This window comes from Alligator mississippiensis, chromosome 12, assembly GCF_030867095.1.
Source record: "Alligator mississippiensis isolate rAllMis1 chromosome 12, rAllMis1, whole genome shotgun sequence".
Taxonomy (NCBI): domain Eukaryota; kingdom Metazoa; phylum Chordata; order Crocodylia; family Alligatoridae; genus Alligator; species Alligator mississippiensis.
In genome coordinates, this window is record NC_081835.1 from 6,892,344 (window position 1) to 6,910,693 (window position 18,350).

At 41.5% G+C, this 18,350-nt stretch overlaps 1 protein-coding gene and 1 long non-coding RNA gene across 23 annotated transcripts in view; one reads left to right on the forward strand and one right to left on the reverse strand.

Moving 5' to 3' along the window:
* LOC109286205 (uncharacterized) overlaps positions 1-16,368 on the forward strand; it is a 372,088-nt gene extending 355,720 nt beyond the window's left edge. For all 3 annotated transcript variants that reach the window (XR_009455937.1, XR_009455938.1, XR_009455936.1), the window contains 2 exons: positions 11,960-12,103; positions 16,197-16,368. This is a non-coding gene — a long non-coding RNA (uncharacterized LOC109286205). The remainder of the gene's footprint in view (positions 1-11,959; positions 12,104-16,196) is intronic.
* FOXP1 (forkhead box P1) overlaps positions 12,357-18,350 on the reverse strand; it is a 442,244-nt gene continuing 436,250 nt past the window's right edge. For all 20 annotated transcript variants that reach the window (XM_059715648.1, XM_059715649.1, XM_019499635.2 and 17 more), the window contains one exon: positions 12,357-17,321. In XM_059715648.1, coding sequence (XP_059571631.1) covers positions 17,177-17,321 — 145 coding nt within the window. In that variant the 3' untranslated portion in view covers positions 12,357-17,176. The remainder of the gene's footprint in view (positions 17,322-18,350) is intronic.

Here is an 18,350-nt window from a genome sequence, read left to right on the forward strand (position 1 = left end):
GCGGGTTGAAATTTTTGCCTCTAATTCCCCAAAAAAGACACCACTGGTTTAAGCAGGAATCACTCCATTAGCTCTAGCATAATTGTGCCTGCTTACCTTCATAGCAGATGTGCCTCCTTCCCCCTCACCCTTTTTTTTTTTGCAATGGGAAAAATCCAGAGAACATTACCATATCAATCACTATTTCTTAAAATGTAACATTTACCTCATTGCCAACAATAGGACAGGGAAGAGCTGAGTGGTTTCATAGCCGGCCATCCCTGAGAGTGAATGTGGCTGCGAGAAAGGCCCTGAGATAGAGGTCCATATCTTTTTAGTCCGTAAGATCTGACTGCGGTTACTGTTCCCAGCGGTGAGCTGCTGAGACTAAGAATATAAGTGCCATGCTGGGTCAGACCAATGGTCCATCTAGCTCAGTATTATCCCTGACAGGGGGCAAAAGTGGATTCTAGCAGGAAAGCATTGAACTAGATCGATTTAGCCTGATCTGTCTGCTTTCCATAACCCTCCCTGGCATCCATCATTCGACAATCAGACATACACACCCCAGATATCTCCTGGCCAAAGTACTTAGGGGTCCTGAACCCATGACCTTGGCTAGAGCAGGGCAGTACGCTGGCTTCTGTGCTACAGCTATGAGAGTGGCTTCATTTTTTACCTCAACGGGCGCAGAAGCAAGCCAACCGTAAATACTCCAAGAAACATTTTTCCAGCAGTGGTTTTAGCTGCAGACTCGCTTTAAAGCAAACAAATTGCTTAGGAGCACTCAACAGATCAAACTTTGCATCGCCCTAGTTCTTTAGTCTATAAAAAGCAATGAAGTGATCTTCTCTCCCATGTAGAGTTTGACCATGTATTGGCAAGAAAAATCAGCCGTTGGGGCAGTGACGTACCGTGGGTCTCCGGCACCCGAGGCCCAATGATTGCATTTGTGCCTCCCCCGCCTTCCGTCCTTCTTGTAGCAATACTTAAAGTCACATCACGCAATAAGAAGTTTGAAGGGCCTGGCTGGCACTCCCCCCCAGGCTGGCACCCAGGGGCCACGGCCCTCCCCCACATTGATCTATCACTGGTTAGGGGTGCTAGACACCTTAGGATATGACATTCTTACATAGCAATGATGCTGAGTGACAACCTCCAACTGGATAGGAGGTGGCTGCTTATCCTTGCTGATAGTAGCCTGGCCCTGCTCATACATGCATGGGTTATTAACCTGCACTTTAATTAGACATTAAGACATTCCCTACACAGACCTGAGAGTGGTGCTGAATACAACACCCTGCTACCACAACATCATAGGTTACCATCACCCTTGGGCTGCAGTAACTTTGTGGTTCCTTGTGAAGCATCAAATTGTGTTTCAAAGTTTGGTCCTTATTTTCGATGCTCTGAGTGGTGTGTCCTGGACATCTGGAAGATTGCTTTTGCGATGCCTTTTCTGTCACAAGGCGCCTGTTTACATCTGGGCTGCTTTGAAGCTGTCAAACTACTTTCCAACCCAAATGCAAAACTACTTAACCTTTCCCAGGCTTTCCTGGAAAAAAAGATAACTATCTGTAGGAGAGCTGCTTTGGTATCCCATCAGGCAACAGCGGTACAACATGAATAGGCATCAGTTGGCGATGATTTAGGAACAGTGTTCCTACCATTCATGCTGAGGTTTGGGCCAGATGGCCCTATGATTGTGTTTTAAGGTGTGCATTGTTTAAAGATGATTTATCTAAAGGCAAGAAACACATCCCATTAACTTTTCCTTCTGGTGAGAAGGCTGAAGAAGAAAGGTCAAGAGCAGACATTAACTACCTAGGCTCTTCTTAGTATGGGAAATATGTGAGAAACTTGGCAGAGGGGCAGCCCAAGAACCTGAAGAGAAAAGACCGTGTTGGTACCCATGTCCCAACTGTCAAGCACAGCTCCTAAATGCAGGAGTCTGCAGCTGAGCCTATTTCTGTTTTAACTCATCTGAGATGTGAGTCATTTCCATCAAGAGAGGAGGCTGCCTTGATCTGTGTGCAAGTGTGAGATTGAACAGCAGATGTTGAAGCAAATGCAAACAGCCATGCCAGGGATTGAAAGGATGGAGTTTGTCTAAATAGTAAACAACCACCTGCTACAAAAGCAAAAATGACTCCCACAACCACCTGATTAAGACACTCATGTGATGGAGAACCTAAGAGGCAGATTTACTGTTAATTTGTTGGGACTTTTGAACTGAATATTTATTTTGCAGACAAATAGTAGGCTAGACAAAGAAATAGTGTTTCTACTACTCCCCACCCCGAACCTGTTCATCTGCACTTGCTTTACCTAGGGCTTACCACATCCAAAAAAAAAAAAAGAGTTAAAAATGACTGTAGCCAAAGACAGCCATGTTATAACATGTCTGTTGCTAAAGATCAGCTACACACACACACACACACACACACACACACGGCAAAATGGAAAATGGCTGACATATTTCCGACACAATTTAAAGAGATGAAAATGCTATTGTGTATCCTCAGAGTCATCACATAGCAGCCCACATACCATGACAGCAGCCCTGGAGGCAGTACGCAAAAAATGCCATGGAGAATGAGTGCAAAGGTATAGGACTAAATGGGTCCACCAGTCCTGGCTCCTCTCACGGGCAACTACATCATATAATCCAGGGGTGGGCAATTATTTCTGGCGGAGGGCTGCTTACTGAGTTTTAGTGAGCTGTGAAGGCCACATTGGTAGCCCCACCCCTTGACAGTTGCCCACCCTGGTCACCATATTGGGACCAGAAGTCCTGCCCCCAACCCTGACCTTTGCCACCGGAAGTCCCTCCCTTTGCCCTGGAAGTACTCCTTTTGGGAGGGATGGTGCTGCAATCTTGAAACTGGGAAAAAAAAAACCAAAAACCAAATCATGTACAAAAACATAAAACATCTACTGTAACTTATTTTAATTTTATTTAAAAATATTTTGTACTGATTTATGTGCTTATGAAGTGTATCTAGAAGTGACTGCATAATAGCTCCAAATACAGCCCTACTGTATATTGTTTGTGGGCGGTAAAGGGGTGGATGTGGTGGAGTGTGGTTGGGGAATGTGTGTGAGTGTGTGTGTGTGTGTGTGTGTGTGTGTGGAGGGGTGCTGGGGTATGTGGTTGGGGTGGGGGCTGTGGAGTTATGGTGAGTGGGGCGGGAAAGAAAGCGACAGTTGGGGCTGGGCTGCTGCCTCTATTGCGTGCAGGTCTCGTGGACTGCATGTGAGCCTCACACGATGCAGCCAGGCAGACCGTGCACCCAGGCTTTGCACTCCTGCCACCCTACCCTGGGTCCCTGCTGGTCCCAGGGCACCTGCATGGGCTCTATGCTTACCCGCCACCACCACTGCCCCACTGTTTCTTTGCTTTCCTTCCTGCACACCTTCATGCCACTGCTGTTGCCACCACTTCCTGTGCCGCTCCCCACCATTCCCCATGGTCCCCGCTGTTCCTCACACCACTTGCCACTTTGTGCCGTTCCCCACACTGCACCCGTGTTGCTGCCACTGTCCTCGCCGCTCCCCACGCCACTGCCACTTCCCTCCATTCCCCCTTCCCACTGCTTCCCACGCTGGCTCCAGCCCAGCCCAGTCCGGACCATGGGGCTCCTGGCTGCTGGGCAGTTTGCAGCGGTTTCCCCTTTTCCTCCATCCAATCTTATCTTACTTTCCACTTGGACAGAGGGAGGGTGGGGAACAGCTCCAGGGTCACAAGGTCAGAAGCCACAGAGGCTTTTGGTTGGGAGTTGGGGGTGAGAGAGGGGGATGGGGGTAGGGTGGAGCCAGGCGGGCCATGCTGCTCAGCTGCTGGGTTCTGCCACTGGCTCCTCCTGGGTCCTGCTGCTGCTGGCTGCCTGTCATCTTTGACAGGCAGCCAGGGGCAAATACAAATTAATCTCTAAAATGTTTAGGGGCCCCGCGAGCCAGAGAGAATGACCTGGTGGGTCAGATTTGACCCGTGGGTCGCAGACCCCCTGACACAATCCCTCTGCTAAGCTGCTCAAGCTATGTCTCAAAATGAGAGAGGTTTGCCCCTTCTCTTTCCATTAGGAGTCTGCTCTAGAACCTCACTGCTCTTACAGCTAGAAAGTTTTTAAATGGTAGCTTAAATGTATTCACAATTAGGTTATATCCTTTTGTTTTTGTGCCAGCATTGCCTTTTTGCTTTAAAAGGTCTCTCCTCTCTTTGATAGCCCCCTCCCCCTCAATTAATTTTACAGAGCAATTGGATCCCTCCTCATGGACTTCACAAAGCTTGTGAAGCTTTGACATACTCTATTCTTGACCCCCCCCTGCTTATGCTATTGCCTTTTCTGCATCTTGTTCCATTTGAATTCATCTTTCCTGAACATAACTGGTCAAAACTGAATCCTCTATTCCAGATTCTTGGCAGATAATTGTATGGGAGGAGGAGGGTCCTGACTACTAACATAATGCCTTTGCCAATCCACATCAGATAATATTGTTGTGATCCTTCAGCACCCTAGGAAGAAGCCATGCTGGCAAAGTTTTCTCCTGCAGCTGCCTCAGAACATCTGCTATGAGCATGTAAATTAGGGGCCAAACCCAGCTGCTTTGATTGGTGTAAATATTCCCAATCTTCCATGAGCATTTCAGTGATAGAAAGCCTAAAGAAGGATGGCAAGTTTTGGCCCAAAGTGTTTGTAAGTAGCAGAATTGTATTTTCAAATTTACATTTAAGCACATTATAAAATGTCTTGATTTAGTTGGTACAAAAATATCAGAAGACAGGAGAGCTAAAGATACTTACTCTTCTATTTCTGGTCGTCATGGTCTGACAACAGTGTATTTACCCTCAGATGGTCCTGTCAGTTGTTTCTTGTTAGCACATAAGCAACGCTTCTCTGCAGGAAAATAAAGAATGTGCCTGTGGGAACATTTGTGAAACACACCCTGCTCTGCATCCATCACACGGCAGGGAGTGGGGAAACCCATGAACAGAGCTACCATGCATCTCTACAACTCCTACATGCCATGCTGGGCATCTGGGCCTCCTCTCAGTCTGCTCCTGCAAGCTGGAGAGCACTGAAGGTGGGAATGCATTGGAGGTGGTTTACCCCTGAAGAGTTCCTGTAGCCTTAACACACAGCCTAAGTGGCACAAAAGGACATTTAGTTGACTTGACGCGCATAGCAGTTATAGTCTGCGTCTGCACTGTTGGGTTTAAGTGGTAGTCATCTCACCCCCGTGCTATTACTCATCCTTTAAGCACTTATCATCCACCATTTATATGTGTACCTGGAATGACACATCATATATGTTCTGTGCCTTTTTTTCAGTTTTGAAGCTAAAGCACAAAGTGAAGAAAGTGGAGGCTGTTGTTTCCTGAAATAGGATTAGGATGTGTGGGGGGAACTGAGCCGCCAGTCGAACCCTGTAGGGAAGACACCCACGGAAACCGAATTTCTGCTGAACACAATACTTAGTGCATAAAAATTAATCAAGTACTACAATGACTTGCTTTATTCATAATACTTAATGGTCATGTAATAGGAGTTTTTATTCAGCAGTTAAAGTTCATAAGTGCAGGTTTTACATGTAGAAAGGTATTATGCTGATGGTTTAATTACACACCTTTTTGCACACTAAAGGAAATGGGTTATGCAGTTTTTATAATTAAAGAAGGACTTTGGAAGGGAAATGAACTTTGCAGTTAGCACCATAACGCTCGGTTTTTATCAGATGTTTTTGTTTTGGCTTCAGAAGCATCCAAGACTGCTTTGTACGTGGAAAAATCTTGTAAAACTACACTAGGTGTCACGGGGAAGCTTTGCTATGTTATGTTGGATTTCTGAATCTTAAAACTGGCCGTGTTAAACAAGTAGCATCAAAATCATGTGCTTTTGGAAGGCTCTTCAGTGCAATGCCTGAACAATTATATAAATTACAACTGTGTCCAGCATGTCTAGAAAATAAATGGAGAAAAACAAGTTTAAAAAGTAACTAAAAAATAAAACCCATTCCACGCCAAAGCATATAAAAAGAGACTGAGGGCTTTTTTTCTTTTCTTTTCTTGTTTTAATTTTTGCTTTCATTTACACTTGTAGACGGCAAATATATTTTTGCCTGCTGTAAAGGAGGAAAAAAAGCCCCAAATCAATTGAGTTATTTGTTACTGAAGTCAATAGAACTATTCACAGTGTGTGAAGTTAAGCACGTACAAGATCAGGGCCTACTTTTGCCTTCCATTAGGGTAGTACATGACATTAAAGAACTTGGCGATGCTGAAGTCAGCAGTGGGCCTCATAGAGCCTTTGCAACCTCTGCTAGAATTAGGGTTCAGTGTGTGTGTGTGTGTGTGCGCGCGTGCATGTTTATGTCTATCTATCTAGCTATATATATAGATACAGATCTCTCTCTATATATAGTGAGTGAGTGAGCATGCATGCATGGAGCTGCAGGCAAAAATATGCACTATATGTGGGTAAAAGATACTGTCATAACACACTGCTATAGGTAAGTACCGTTTCCTACGTCATTGACCAAACCTAGGAATCACAATGAGAAAACACAACGGGATTTTTTTTTTAAAGCAAAACTGCGTACTCTTACCCAGCTCATCATTAACAAATTGTGAAGAAAGCTGGAACAGCTAGGAGCTAACCCTATAGCTTGGTTGGTCCTTGCTTTATCCTTTCAAGATTGGTGCCTCTATTTGTATAAAAAAAAAAAAAAAAAATCCTGGTGGCTGATTGGTCACCATCACATTGCTCCGCAGAGCTACTGTCTGCTGAGGAGCTGGCTTCCTCTGGGTGAAGGGGGTCCTAGATCATGAGTGTTTCCAAGCAGGCGCTATAGAGAGAGATATATTTTTTAATGTTTCAGGGAGCAAATGGGTTGCATGTGTGGGCATGCTCCTTTGCCAGCTGAACATACCTGCAACAGGCTCAAAAGACTGGGGCCATCACCTAAGGCATACTCAAGGGCCATGATGCAATTTGGGAGAAGCAGATGAGTTACTATGCATGGGGGAAAAAAATACTTCTTTACTGCCAATTCCCACAGTGTGCCCAAGGTCATCACACCTGCTGTCCCCCCACCCCAAATTTTTTTTTTTTTTTTTTTTAATCAGAGTAATTATAACAGGCTTAGCCGATTCTTGACTCAGGATGCTTCATCTCAAAGAGAGCATTATTATAGGAGCATGCAACTGGACAAACATGTACCACTTCTGTAACTATAGCTTAAGTAGACATAGAGTACAACCATCCTTGCCATGTACTGTAGCGCTCCCATGATGAGCTGCCACGTGCGAGGCGCTAGGTTCCAGATCTGTATCTGGTAAACATATGAAAACGAGAGCTCGATAATCCTCTGCAATCTCGACCGCTCGCCCCTTAAAAGCTCCGTTCCGTAACAAGCCCAGCCTCACACTCCCTAAACCTAGAGGCAGAGTAACACTGGTAAACGTACAGAAATATTTTTACAATTTTATTAGGGGTTTTAATTCAGTGCTTTATCTGCCTCTGTTAGTCTGCAAAATAGCTTTAAATATTCAAGTGGTAATTAATGAATCTTTTATGTTGCAAATCAAACATTTTCATCTGTGCTGTGGTACAGTAGCAGCGAGAAGGGAGGGAGTTAAAGTATAATTGTTTCTACTGTTCCCTTTCCAGTGCTGAATGCCTTTCTACCCCTTATTATATCATTGGCTTTTGCTTCAGTTCATCAGCGCCGTGCCACCTCTTATCGTTCGATATTTGCTCTTTTTCTTTTTCTTTTTTTTTTTTTTTTTTCAGTTCAAGATTTCTTACTGCGCCGTTGCCAGAGACATTCCTGAGTAGATGGAAACTCTCTGAATGTGGAATTTTCGCATGAGTGCAAAATAATAAAAAGCATGTGTGTATTAAAAAGGGATCAACTTAATGGGAAATGAGCATTGGGTTACATTAATATTCTATTACAGTAAAAATCATATTTAATAAATTTTCTCCAGATTTTTTTCAGAATCTTACTGTATTTTTCTAAGTGGTATGCCAATCCAAAGAAACAGTGTATACGATACATTTGATTTATCCTAAGTAAATAACCTGCACGGCCCTTTTTTTCTCTGGTTTAAAAAAAAGTATATATTTTTAAAGTGTAGAAACACACACCAGGCTAAAATGTGTGCTTAGTTTCCATGTGCTGGGAGTCAAAGTATTAGCCTTCTGCAGCTGAAAGCCTTTATAAACAGTATTTTATTTTATTGACACTATATGTGGATTTTTACGTTCTGTGGCAAGAATATAAGAATGAAAACATTGTAATGTAGCCTAAACCATAAAATTACACTAGTTCTAAAGTAATTACTTCGCATACAAAGGACAGCATCCTTCACTTTCTTTTGTCATTACATAGAAGTAGGACGCAGGCGTTGCAGTGCGAATGGGCATCCGCTTTTCCCGTCTTCCATAACGCTCACCAAAGGATTGACACCTCCTTGATTGTACGCTCTATCAGCTGACCCTTGTTGTTCCATGACCCTAATTAATATTATACTCAGTGACATTTATGTATCAGAGCAATAAGCTAAACAGGAAACAATTTATGTCACCTAAAGCTTTTTAACAAATCGATGCAACTATTTGTAATTGCTTGTTTCACAAGATTAAAAGTACTCAGCCTTGATCTTCGCCCACAGTTTTGTGGCCAACATGACCTGTGCTTCCGCTGTAAAATAGGAGTGTTGGTGATCAGCACCTATTTCCATCAAGTAATCCATATTGCTAATATTTCTGGAATTTTAATGTAGTTACAATTTATAGCCGATCAAATGTGGTTACCTAAATTGCTGTTGCTAGTAGACAGTTTAACTGTCTTTATTAATTACAGTATAATTTAATGTTTGAGTACAGGCACTTGTGTTGGTCATTTTTACAGCTAAAGCAGTTATGCGCCTTATGACGAACCATTTTAGCATTTTCAATGGAAATTTGCTAATATGATGAGTGATAAAAATGTCAAAGTCTGGTAAATAATGGTTATTGCTTTGGCTGGAATTAATCCTTGAAAGGACGGTTACCTTCAAATTAACATTATAACTTGAAGAAAAAATGCTTTTCAGGCTCCTGTCCTACATGGAAAAAAGAAAATGACCACTGAAGTCTTCCAAGCAAACATCTTCACAATTCGAGATGCTGAGGGTTGATTTTATGGATGCTCCTTTAAACAAACTTATGCATGGGGCGGAATGGGTATTTTTGGTACTTCTCACATAGCACACAGTGTCTTATCACGTCTAATTCTTTGTCTCTCTGAAGCAGCTAATCACATTAGTACAGTTATGTTGCAACTATCAGTCCTGACTAGTGTGGGCTCATGTGCATGGCTCAAATTCCTGTTGACTTGCATGGACTGTATGAGTTGCAGCAGCAAGGGACCCCAGTGGGGTATCAGCACCTCCATGCAGTAGGCAACAGGCAAGCAGAGAAAAGCAAGAGCCCTGCCCAGAAGTGTTTATAATCCTAATAGATTTAAGCATATGCTGGAGTGCTTTGTGAGTCAGTGCTCTAAACTCCAGCGCTGCAAGTGAATCCATATGGGTAAACCCCAGTGTCTGTGGAGATACGCCACGGGAGTCAATGGGGCTCCACGCAGAGCCATTTGCTGGATCAGTGTTTCAACCTAAATATTTTACCACACTGAAAGCAGTGTTTGTACACAAAATAGGATTCTCCGCCAACACGTCGTATTTCACCACATTTGTCAACCGCTTCAGCTGAGACGGAGGTTTGCAACAACAAACTCGGTAATATTAGAATGAGGAGTACTTCTGTCTGACAGAATTAACCACCACTACAACCAAGATGAAAGATAGCCTTGATTAACACATGTTTACATGAACATTTAACATCATCGTTGAAGACGGAGCCTGATTAATAGGTCAAGAAGGGCTAATTATACTTTGTTGTGAGGGAGGAGAGCGTGTGTGCGTGTGAGACCAACAGCATTACTGCTTGAAATTAGCTCAGGAACGTGGAATGCGTTGCACTCCGTATGGCCAAGCTAAGCTAAACGTCACATTTTGATTGTCTAGAGGCCACATCCAATATCCGTGGGAGAGCTAGACTCGTGTGCCTTGCAGCTGCAGAGCATGCCTGGGACTTCCTTTTTAAACGTCTTATGCTCTGGGCTGTTCTTTTTTCAGTGCAAAACAAACAAAAAAAAACAACCCATCCTGGAATAACACGATACCACTCCTCATTTTTCATTCCAGAGATTTAGGAGAAGCTCAAACTTCCCAGTCTGTCCTGCGTGAAGTTCTGCATTTCCCTGGCAAAGGCCGTTTGAGGCTGCCAGAGCCGATGGCATTATTGCAACTCAGGAGCCAGCTGGTGTGGTGCACCACAACGTGGCTGCCGGGCCCCGGAAGATAGGTGGTTTATTGCTCCAGTAATACCAAGTTACACACTTGGTTGACCAGCGACAACCACACTTAAATGGGCTGCATTAAGCTAGGTATCCAGGTTGTAGCCATATTGGTCTAGAGGAAAAGGCAATCAGGACTCACAGTACAGGTGATATCTTTTAGTCTAACAACAGTTTTTGCAAAATAAAAAACATCTTTAACTAAGATGAAGGGAGTTTGTGCCCGAACGCTTGCAATTAAAGAATTTTTTTTTTATTTTTTTGCAAAAACCTTGTTGGCTTAATAAAAGGTATCATCTCTGCTATGAGGCCTGATTGCCTACATTAAGACAGGCACGAGGCCAAAAGCTTCATCCTGCTGCCATGCAAGGCAGCGGCCAAGCCTCATTTTTGCAGGGCTTCCCTGGGAGCTTCCATTCAGGTCAGTGGGAACCGCAGCATTCGGCTTTCAGAAGGCAAGAGCCGTCAGTCTTGCTCTCCTTGCATTCGATGAGAAAGACGGCGTTGACTTCAAAAGGAGCCAGAGTTGGGCTCCTTTTCCACAGATCATGAGTAGAAAGCCTAATTCTCATCTGCCTGGCATGTCTTTCATGCCCGTGCAGTGAGCATGCCACTCGAACGTAAAGCAACTTATTCTGCTTGTTGGTGTTTGCCACCCGCTTTGCTCTTTTCCGAACAACACCAGCTTCAAGGTAGCACAGAGGCAGATTGTGAATCGTCCTGGTCCTCAGAAACAGAGGGGTGCCAGTCCCAGGAGAATTCAGCACGTGTTTTGTCCCGTTATCCACAGCCAATAAGGCAGCACCAGCCCTAATATCTTAGAGGACCAGTGCCCATCTCCTATTACTCAGAGTGCTGTGTTAAGGGCCTCTGGCAGTGATGTCAAATAAACTAGGTAATTTCAGATGCACTTAACGAAGGGCCCTCGGATGCTTTTTCTAAGATTGTTCTCATGGTGAAATCCAGCACTTTGCCACTAGCGGAGAACACCTTATTCTCTATATTTAGATTATTAAAATTTCAAAATCAATACCACTCCGATACACTATGTTAGAAGGAGCGTGCCAAGAATTTTTTTTTTTGTGTGTGTGCCTTGAAAGTAGTTATCCGGTATAATTTTATGATAGAATATTTTTATAAAATCATTTGTACTAATTTAAGCGTTTATCATTATATGCAAAAAGATTTCTTGATGAGAATATTATAGACGGTGCATGTTTTTGACATTAGCATTTTATTTGGATGACTAATCTTGCAGATGTGAAATTTTTAATGAATTATTCATGAAAACCTCTCCTCTGAAATTTTAGTTTGCTGCTAATGCTAGTTATTAAACATTTTATTTTTCTTTATCAAACTTGATGAAGAAAATAAATGGATGCTCCCTCAAGAGAAAAGGTGGCGGCTTTCCCTTTAAAATTGGGCTGGGAGGACATCACTTTGAAGTTTATCAAACACGATTTGGGGGACTTAAGTCTGATCCCGTGAACTGTGTATGGCTCAGCGTGCCAAGCACTTAATGGACCTGCAGGATTGGGCCTGACCCCTGCACGCCTTTCTCTCTCTGTGTTTCTAGGGTAAACCCCTGCGAGGGATGAACACCCTCTGCTCCGCTCAACAAGAGCCAAAAATGACTGGGGTGCTATTCTGGGAGCTGCGGAGCATGCACACCGGAGCAGAAGGCAGCCAGCCCCTTGGAGGATCAGCCCTCGGTGCTCAGGTTGGTTGCAATGTCACGATTGAAGCATCTGCCGATAAATGCACGTTCATAATCAGGAGTTTGCTGCAGGTGGGACGACCACGCGTGTTCATGCTGAGCCCCTCTCTCATCCCCCACCCCAGCTGGTTTTACAAGGGGGCTCTGGTGTGGTGCAGCAGCCTACACACAGGGACTCATCTGCAGGATGGGAGGCCTCCACGAAGACAGCATAACGGTGCCAGAAAACTAGAAGAAAAACTTAGAACATGGCAACTTGTATTACCAGTGTGAACAACCAGCATTTTTATTGCATTTGAGAATGCTATAATGTCAGTAATTAGTACTGACTACACAACATTTTTTATTGTCTGTATCAACAGACATGGAATGATGGAATTACAGTGGATGTAAGGAATGAGTTTCTTTTATGCCTTATCAAAAAAAAAAAAAAAATCTCGTTACTGGCAGCACATACACATGAAGCACCATGCTAACAGTCTGGACTGTACCATTTTCATCAAGGCTTATGGGTAGAAGAGACTTTGTTAACTATTCTGGGCCCATTAAAACGCAGTCATAACTGCCAATTTGACTCTCAAGACTCGAATGCTGAACAATTTCTGAAACATCTAAAAACTTGGTCGGAGGTTCATTAACCAAAGGTACCAAAGGATTTCAAAAGAGTTTCACACATTTTCCATGCGATGCGGAATGTAGCTTGTTGGCAATCTGAAAACTACGATAGTTCAAAATTATTTAATTTTTTTTTCTATAGAGATATATATATATCTATATATATATATGCACATATATATAAAAATGGCTAACGATCTGCAATATTTGTAGAATCAGAACCCCTGCCCCATCCTCTCCCCAAAATCTGACCCGAAGAAGAGTGCTGGGAAAGCTGGTGAAATTCTCAGAAGTGTGGATCAAACAAAGTAACAGATTTCGTGATTCACGGTTTCTACATAAGCCTTGATTTTTTTTTTTTTCTTTCAGTTCACTTCTAGTCGAATGCCGAAACCTAACAGGTTTTACATTTACAAACTTTTTTTTTTTTGTGGACAAGGAAGGCTTTGACTCTCATTCCTGACAGCGATTTACCTGATACATGGTACTACTTTCATAATGTACGCTTTTCTTTGAGAAAAAAAACATGTAACAAATTGTCTTTACATATTGGCACCTTGTAAAGTTTTTTTTTTTTTTTATACAAAAGTTCAATAGTTTGACACTCCCCATTATTAATCACTACTTCACTGATAAACTTTGAAAGTGTGACCCTGGAATTCATCATGCAAAATATTTACTGCAGCAGGAGAAAAACAGGTGGTTTTTTTTTTTTTTAAACAACTTTTTTTTTTTTTTTCCTTTCAAATATATGAACTTTGTTTAAGACAGCCAGAAAAGGCAGTGGTAAGATAACAGAAGGGGTGGGAAAGTATCAAAAAAACCCAGCTTAAACACAAAAACTGTACAAAAATGCGTCAATCAATGATAACAGGAGAAAAAAAAATCTGTCAACTATGTTACAATTTAAAGCAAAAAACCAAAAAAACAACAAAAAAAAAAAGTCAGGGATTTTCTCCCACATGTCAGCAAATGTCATCCAATATTCTTAAAGCAAGGATAACTAAATAAAATACATGTGCAGCATATTCTGCAATTCCATTACATACAGTAGTTTTTTTTTCAAAGCTATTTTTTTTTTTAGTATAGTTAATATAAAGCAGTTGCACAAAAAGCAAAAGGTGTTTTGACAAACAGGTATGCATTTATTCCTTTTGAGGAATGATATCTAAAAAAGGACCTTTCCACCTTTTCTTCCCTCCCCCCCGCCCCCAAAAGACAAAGGCTCACACAGACACATTGGGATATATATGTACAACATAATAAACCCCACCCTAAAGAAGCAACTGTATATCCAAAGGGATACAGAATCAGAATTGTAAAAATCATAGTGAAGTTTGCTTGATGTAAAGCCTGAGATTTTCAGTTGGTTCTTCTGCAAGGCTGTGACACCTGCCAGATATGTTAAAATCTAATTTTTTATTTCTTTTTCTTTTTTTTTCTTTTTTTTGCTACAGTCTTTAGACTAAGCATGCAAGACATACAACTAAGTGCAACTGAGTGAAATGTATTTTTTATTTACTCATTCCCTAACAGTTTGAACTGAGGTATGCGTACTAACAGTTTCTCATGCTGTTATCTTTACTCATGTCTAGCTACACATGCTGAGAATGAACTAATCTACCAGATTTTTATCCCCTTTTTGAATACCGAACTAACCAGCAAACCACTCAGTTTAGAAGCACAGGGATCACTTCTCGTGATCCCCATCTGGCTACCGCCGGCACGTCATGAAGCTGCCTGGATATAATTAAAAAAAAAAAAAATGTTTCAAATGACCACAGACTGCCCTTTTTTTTTTTCTCTCTCTTTTCTTCTTCTTCTTCTTTTTTTTTTTTTAAACAGAAAGCAGAGTTGAGCTTTAGAAAAGTAACTGCCAATAATTATTATCTTTTTTGTACCAAAGCTTGAGAGTGGACAGGAGTGTTATTTCCTTATGAAACATGCTGACCGAAACAACTAAACAAAACCGAGCAAATGTGCCAAGATAAACCAAAATTAAAGCTGCCATCCTAGCACAATCCTTAAACAAAAGTGGCATACAATCTGTAAAACCAAAGACCAAAACAAAAATTTGTTTTACTCTAGAAATACTATTATGTGGTCCAGTTAAATTGTGGGAGCTTTTCTGTTCTCTTCTGGATTTTATTAAAACTGTCTCCTTTATTTGATACTCTAATTTTCTGCAAAAGAACCGTATGTGTGCGCGTTTGCTCTCTCCCGCTCCCTTCTCACAGCTCCTCCTGTAACACTGTTTCCTAGGCTGAGTCTCAAAAGCTCTCCTCGATTTCTCGTTACAGAATTTCAGTTTGGTCGCTTTAAAGGAACACGAATAAAAAGTAACAACTTTGGTTCAGTCATCTACTTGGCCTTCTAAATTTACTAGAATAAAGGAGCAGTTTCTCTCTCGGATTAGCAATAGCCCATATCTTGTCATTTCCCTCTAAATTCTTCAACCTCCTTTGATCAACAATAAGAGGATATTTGGCTTCATAAGATAAAGCATATAACAGAGAACATAATTTACCTTTGTGTAATATCTTTGGTAATTTTAGAAAAAAAAAAAAAAAAGGTACAAAGAAGAATATAAATTAAGCTCTGAAAGGCTTTTTTTTTTTTTTTTGTTGAAATCATAAAAAAAGCTACAGTCCTACATAAATAAATGAGTGACAGAAAAGTGGCTGCAGAATGAAAACGTTTAGGTGTTTGGTGACCAAGGTTTACTGACCTATAACAACAGCTTTTTTGTCTGTAATGTTTGCTTCGTCGAGCACTGCTAGTTTTGCCAAACAAGCCCCAGTCCTAGCTCTTGTCCTATATTCACTGGTTTCTACTATGAGGTTTTGATACTGGCTGGTGTAATATTGCATAACAATCTTAACTGCAGTACAGGATTTGCACAGTTGAAATTAACACTTTAGCATTAGTGGGCTCAGTCCTTATTAACTCCCGTAACAAGTTCAATCTGAAATCTAATTTGTATTCAAACAGATTAATGCCGTCGAGCAATCCTGAACTGATGTTGAACTGCGAAACATCACCGCGTACAACAACAGTTTAATGAAGTCATCTTTCCAACCACTATTTGGAAACGCAAAAAAATTTTAAAACACAAAAACCAAAAAAAAAAATTAGCATCGTAAATGTATAGGTCCCCCCATTTTGGTAATCTTAGATATTCCAGAAAGATTTGTTGGCCCATTAAAACTCATGTTAAACAACTGAGAGCTTGCCACTGTAGTATTCGTTCTCTAATGAAGTGAGTTCTGCCGGTGCTGCATATGTTTCTTTGTGCTGTTCAATTTTGTGGCATTTGCTAATATTCAACGTTGCTGCCAAAAAAAAAAAAAAATATATATATATATCTCAAAAAACTAAAACCGAAACAAAAAATTAAAAAAAATACTGCTTTGTGGAATGAATCTGTGTTGCTTCCTACAGTGTTTCTATGTTCATCTGTCATTCATTCTCATTCTTGCAGTACTTCATTCCCTTCCTCTCTGTTGGACAACCTTTCCACGGACATAGTGCAGCATTTGGGACCTTTTCAGAAAAAGAGACACCAAAATGGAATGTTTTCCATAGCGAAAGAAAACATGGTGGCATCTGAAGGTAACTGGAATGAATGACAGAAAAAACTACAAACAATTCAATGACATTCAGCTTCGTATAATAAAAACACCTATTAACATTCATCACAAAGTACAGAAAACATGAAGCCTCCAAGAGGCTCTGGGCCCACCTGAGCCCTGAGGTCAGAACTTAAAAAGGTAGGGGAGAAGTTTGGAGCGGTGGGGGAGGGTGGGGGGGGAGGAATAAAAGCAATACATTAAAACGTTAGGGATAATTTTTTGTTGAACCCCTCCCCAATACACGCACACACACACACACACACGCACGCACGCGGAGGCCTTCCCCATCCCAAATGGAAGCAAAAACAAAACAAAAAACAAACAAAAAAAAAAACCCAACAAGGAAAGAAAGAAAGAAATGGAGTAAAAGGCAGTGATAATCAACATGCAGTACTGTGCAAATATGTTGTCCATTGGAATCCTTAAAATTTGGGCAAAGGCTTGATCTGCAGTTTAGATGTACATGCTCAATTTGACGTCCTCAGTGTCCAAAATTGGCAGGACTGCAGTCCAAAGTCTGCTGCTAAATGTGAGGAAGTGAATCAGTTTAGCAAATTGACAACACTGATGTTGACTGTAAGAGAGGAAAATCCCAAGTACCAAACAAGTCCATCCAATGCACAGAGTACAAATTCCTTTTTTCAACAAAAAGTAGAAAAATCAAAAATCCTCCCAAATGGGATACTTGATGGCACTAAGAGTTAACATATTTCATAGTTGTCAAAATGGACTGAGAATCCTCCAGACTGTACAATAATGGAGAGATTTCACAGCTAAATTTGACGTGTTCTTCCAATCTTCATTCTCAGGACAAGGATGTCAGACATACTCATTCTATGTCCTCATTTACAGGTTCATCTTCATAATCTCTGTCGTGATCAAAATCTGGACTGTGATTGGCTGTTGTCACTAAGGATAGCGGGCCTTCATTTTCGTCTGGATCTAATGGTTCTTCTTTGACATGCACAGGGTGCCTAGAGAAACAATTAAAAACAGTCCATCAAAAAAAAGACAAAAAGACCACGTCGTGCTTTAACCCTACTGTCATTTTTTTGGGGGGGGATATGTAGGGCCTCTACAAAACGTAGGGACTTTCGGAGCTGCGCCTGACTTCAATGGGGCGAACGGTATGTAGGAAATCGGACTCTCAACTTTGTTTCAGTTTGCTGCTAAAAAGGGGAGGGAGGGGACGGGGAGGGGGGAAGCATCTACCCAAGAACGAGCCTACAATTACTTAGCTTCGCTGGGAAAATATCCTGGGAGGAGCACTTACTTATATATGCTTTCTTCGCAGGATTTAGAGAAAATGCTCTCAGCTGACATATTAAGTTGATTAATACAATCTTCAGATAAATAAGTGAAATAAGCATCAGTAAAGCAAAATAGCAGTTTGTCAGCTCACTGAGCTGGTGGAGGCTGGGCTAATCATCGCTTGCTGTGTGTTCTGCTTCTCTAGTTAACATGCAGAACCTGTGAGACAACTCTCCAGAGGACGACCCCAAGTGAGGTTCTATCATTAATCAACTTCAAGCAAACACAGCAAAGAGACACCATGATACATGCTTTAAACTCCAAATTAATGCATATTTTTACAAACTGTCAATAAGGGAAGAAAAGCCCTGCCAGGAAACACAAACGGAGAGGAAAAGGCTCGCTCAACACAACAATATGATAAGAAAGCAGAGTCCTAACGAGAATAATAACACTGTCAGCTGTAAACAAGGCAGAACATGATCCCCGGCTCATGGTGGGCACAAGGATGCACTAAAGAGATGAGATCTGCCAAATTTCTCATTATAGAATAGCACATGAATAACCCGCAGGGGAATGTGGGCTGGTCATTCAAAACGGGTATGATAACAATTGAAAAATGTTGTTCGTAAATCATATTTACAACAAATCCTTTACAAATACAAATTACCTTTTTTTGTTCAGGAGCTTTTGATATGTAAAACATGTGAGTCAATACTGTCTTGTTGGTGGGACGGTATAGGGAAGTAGGA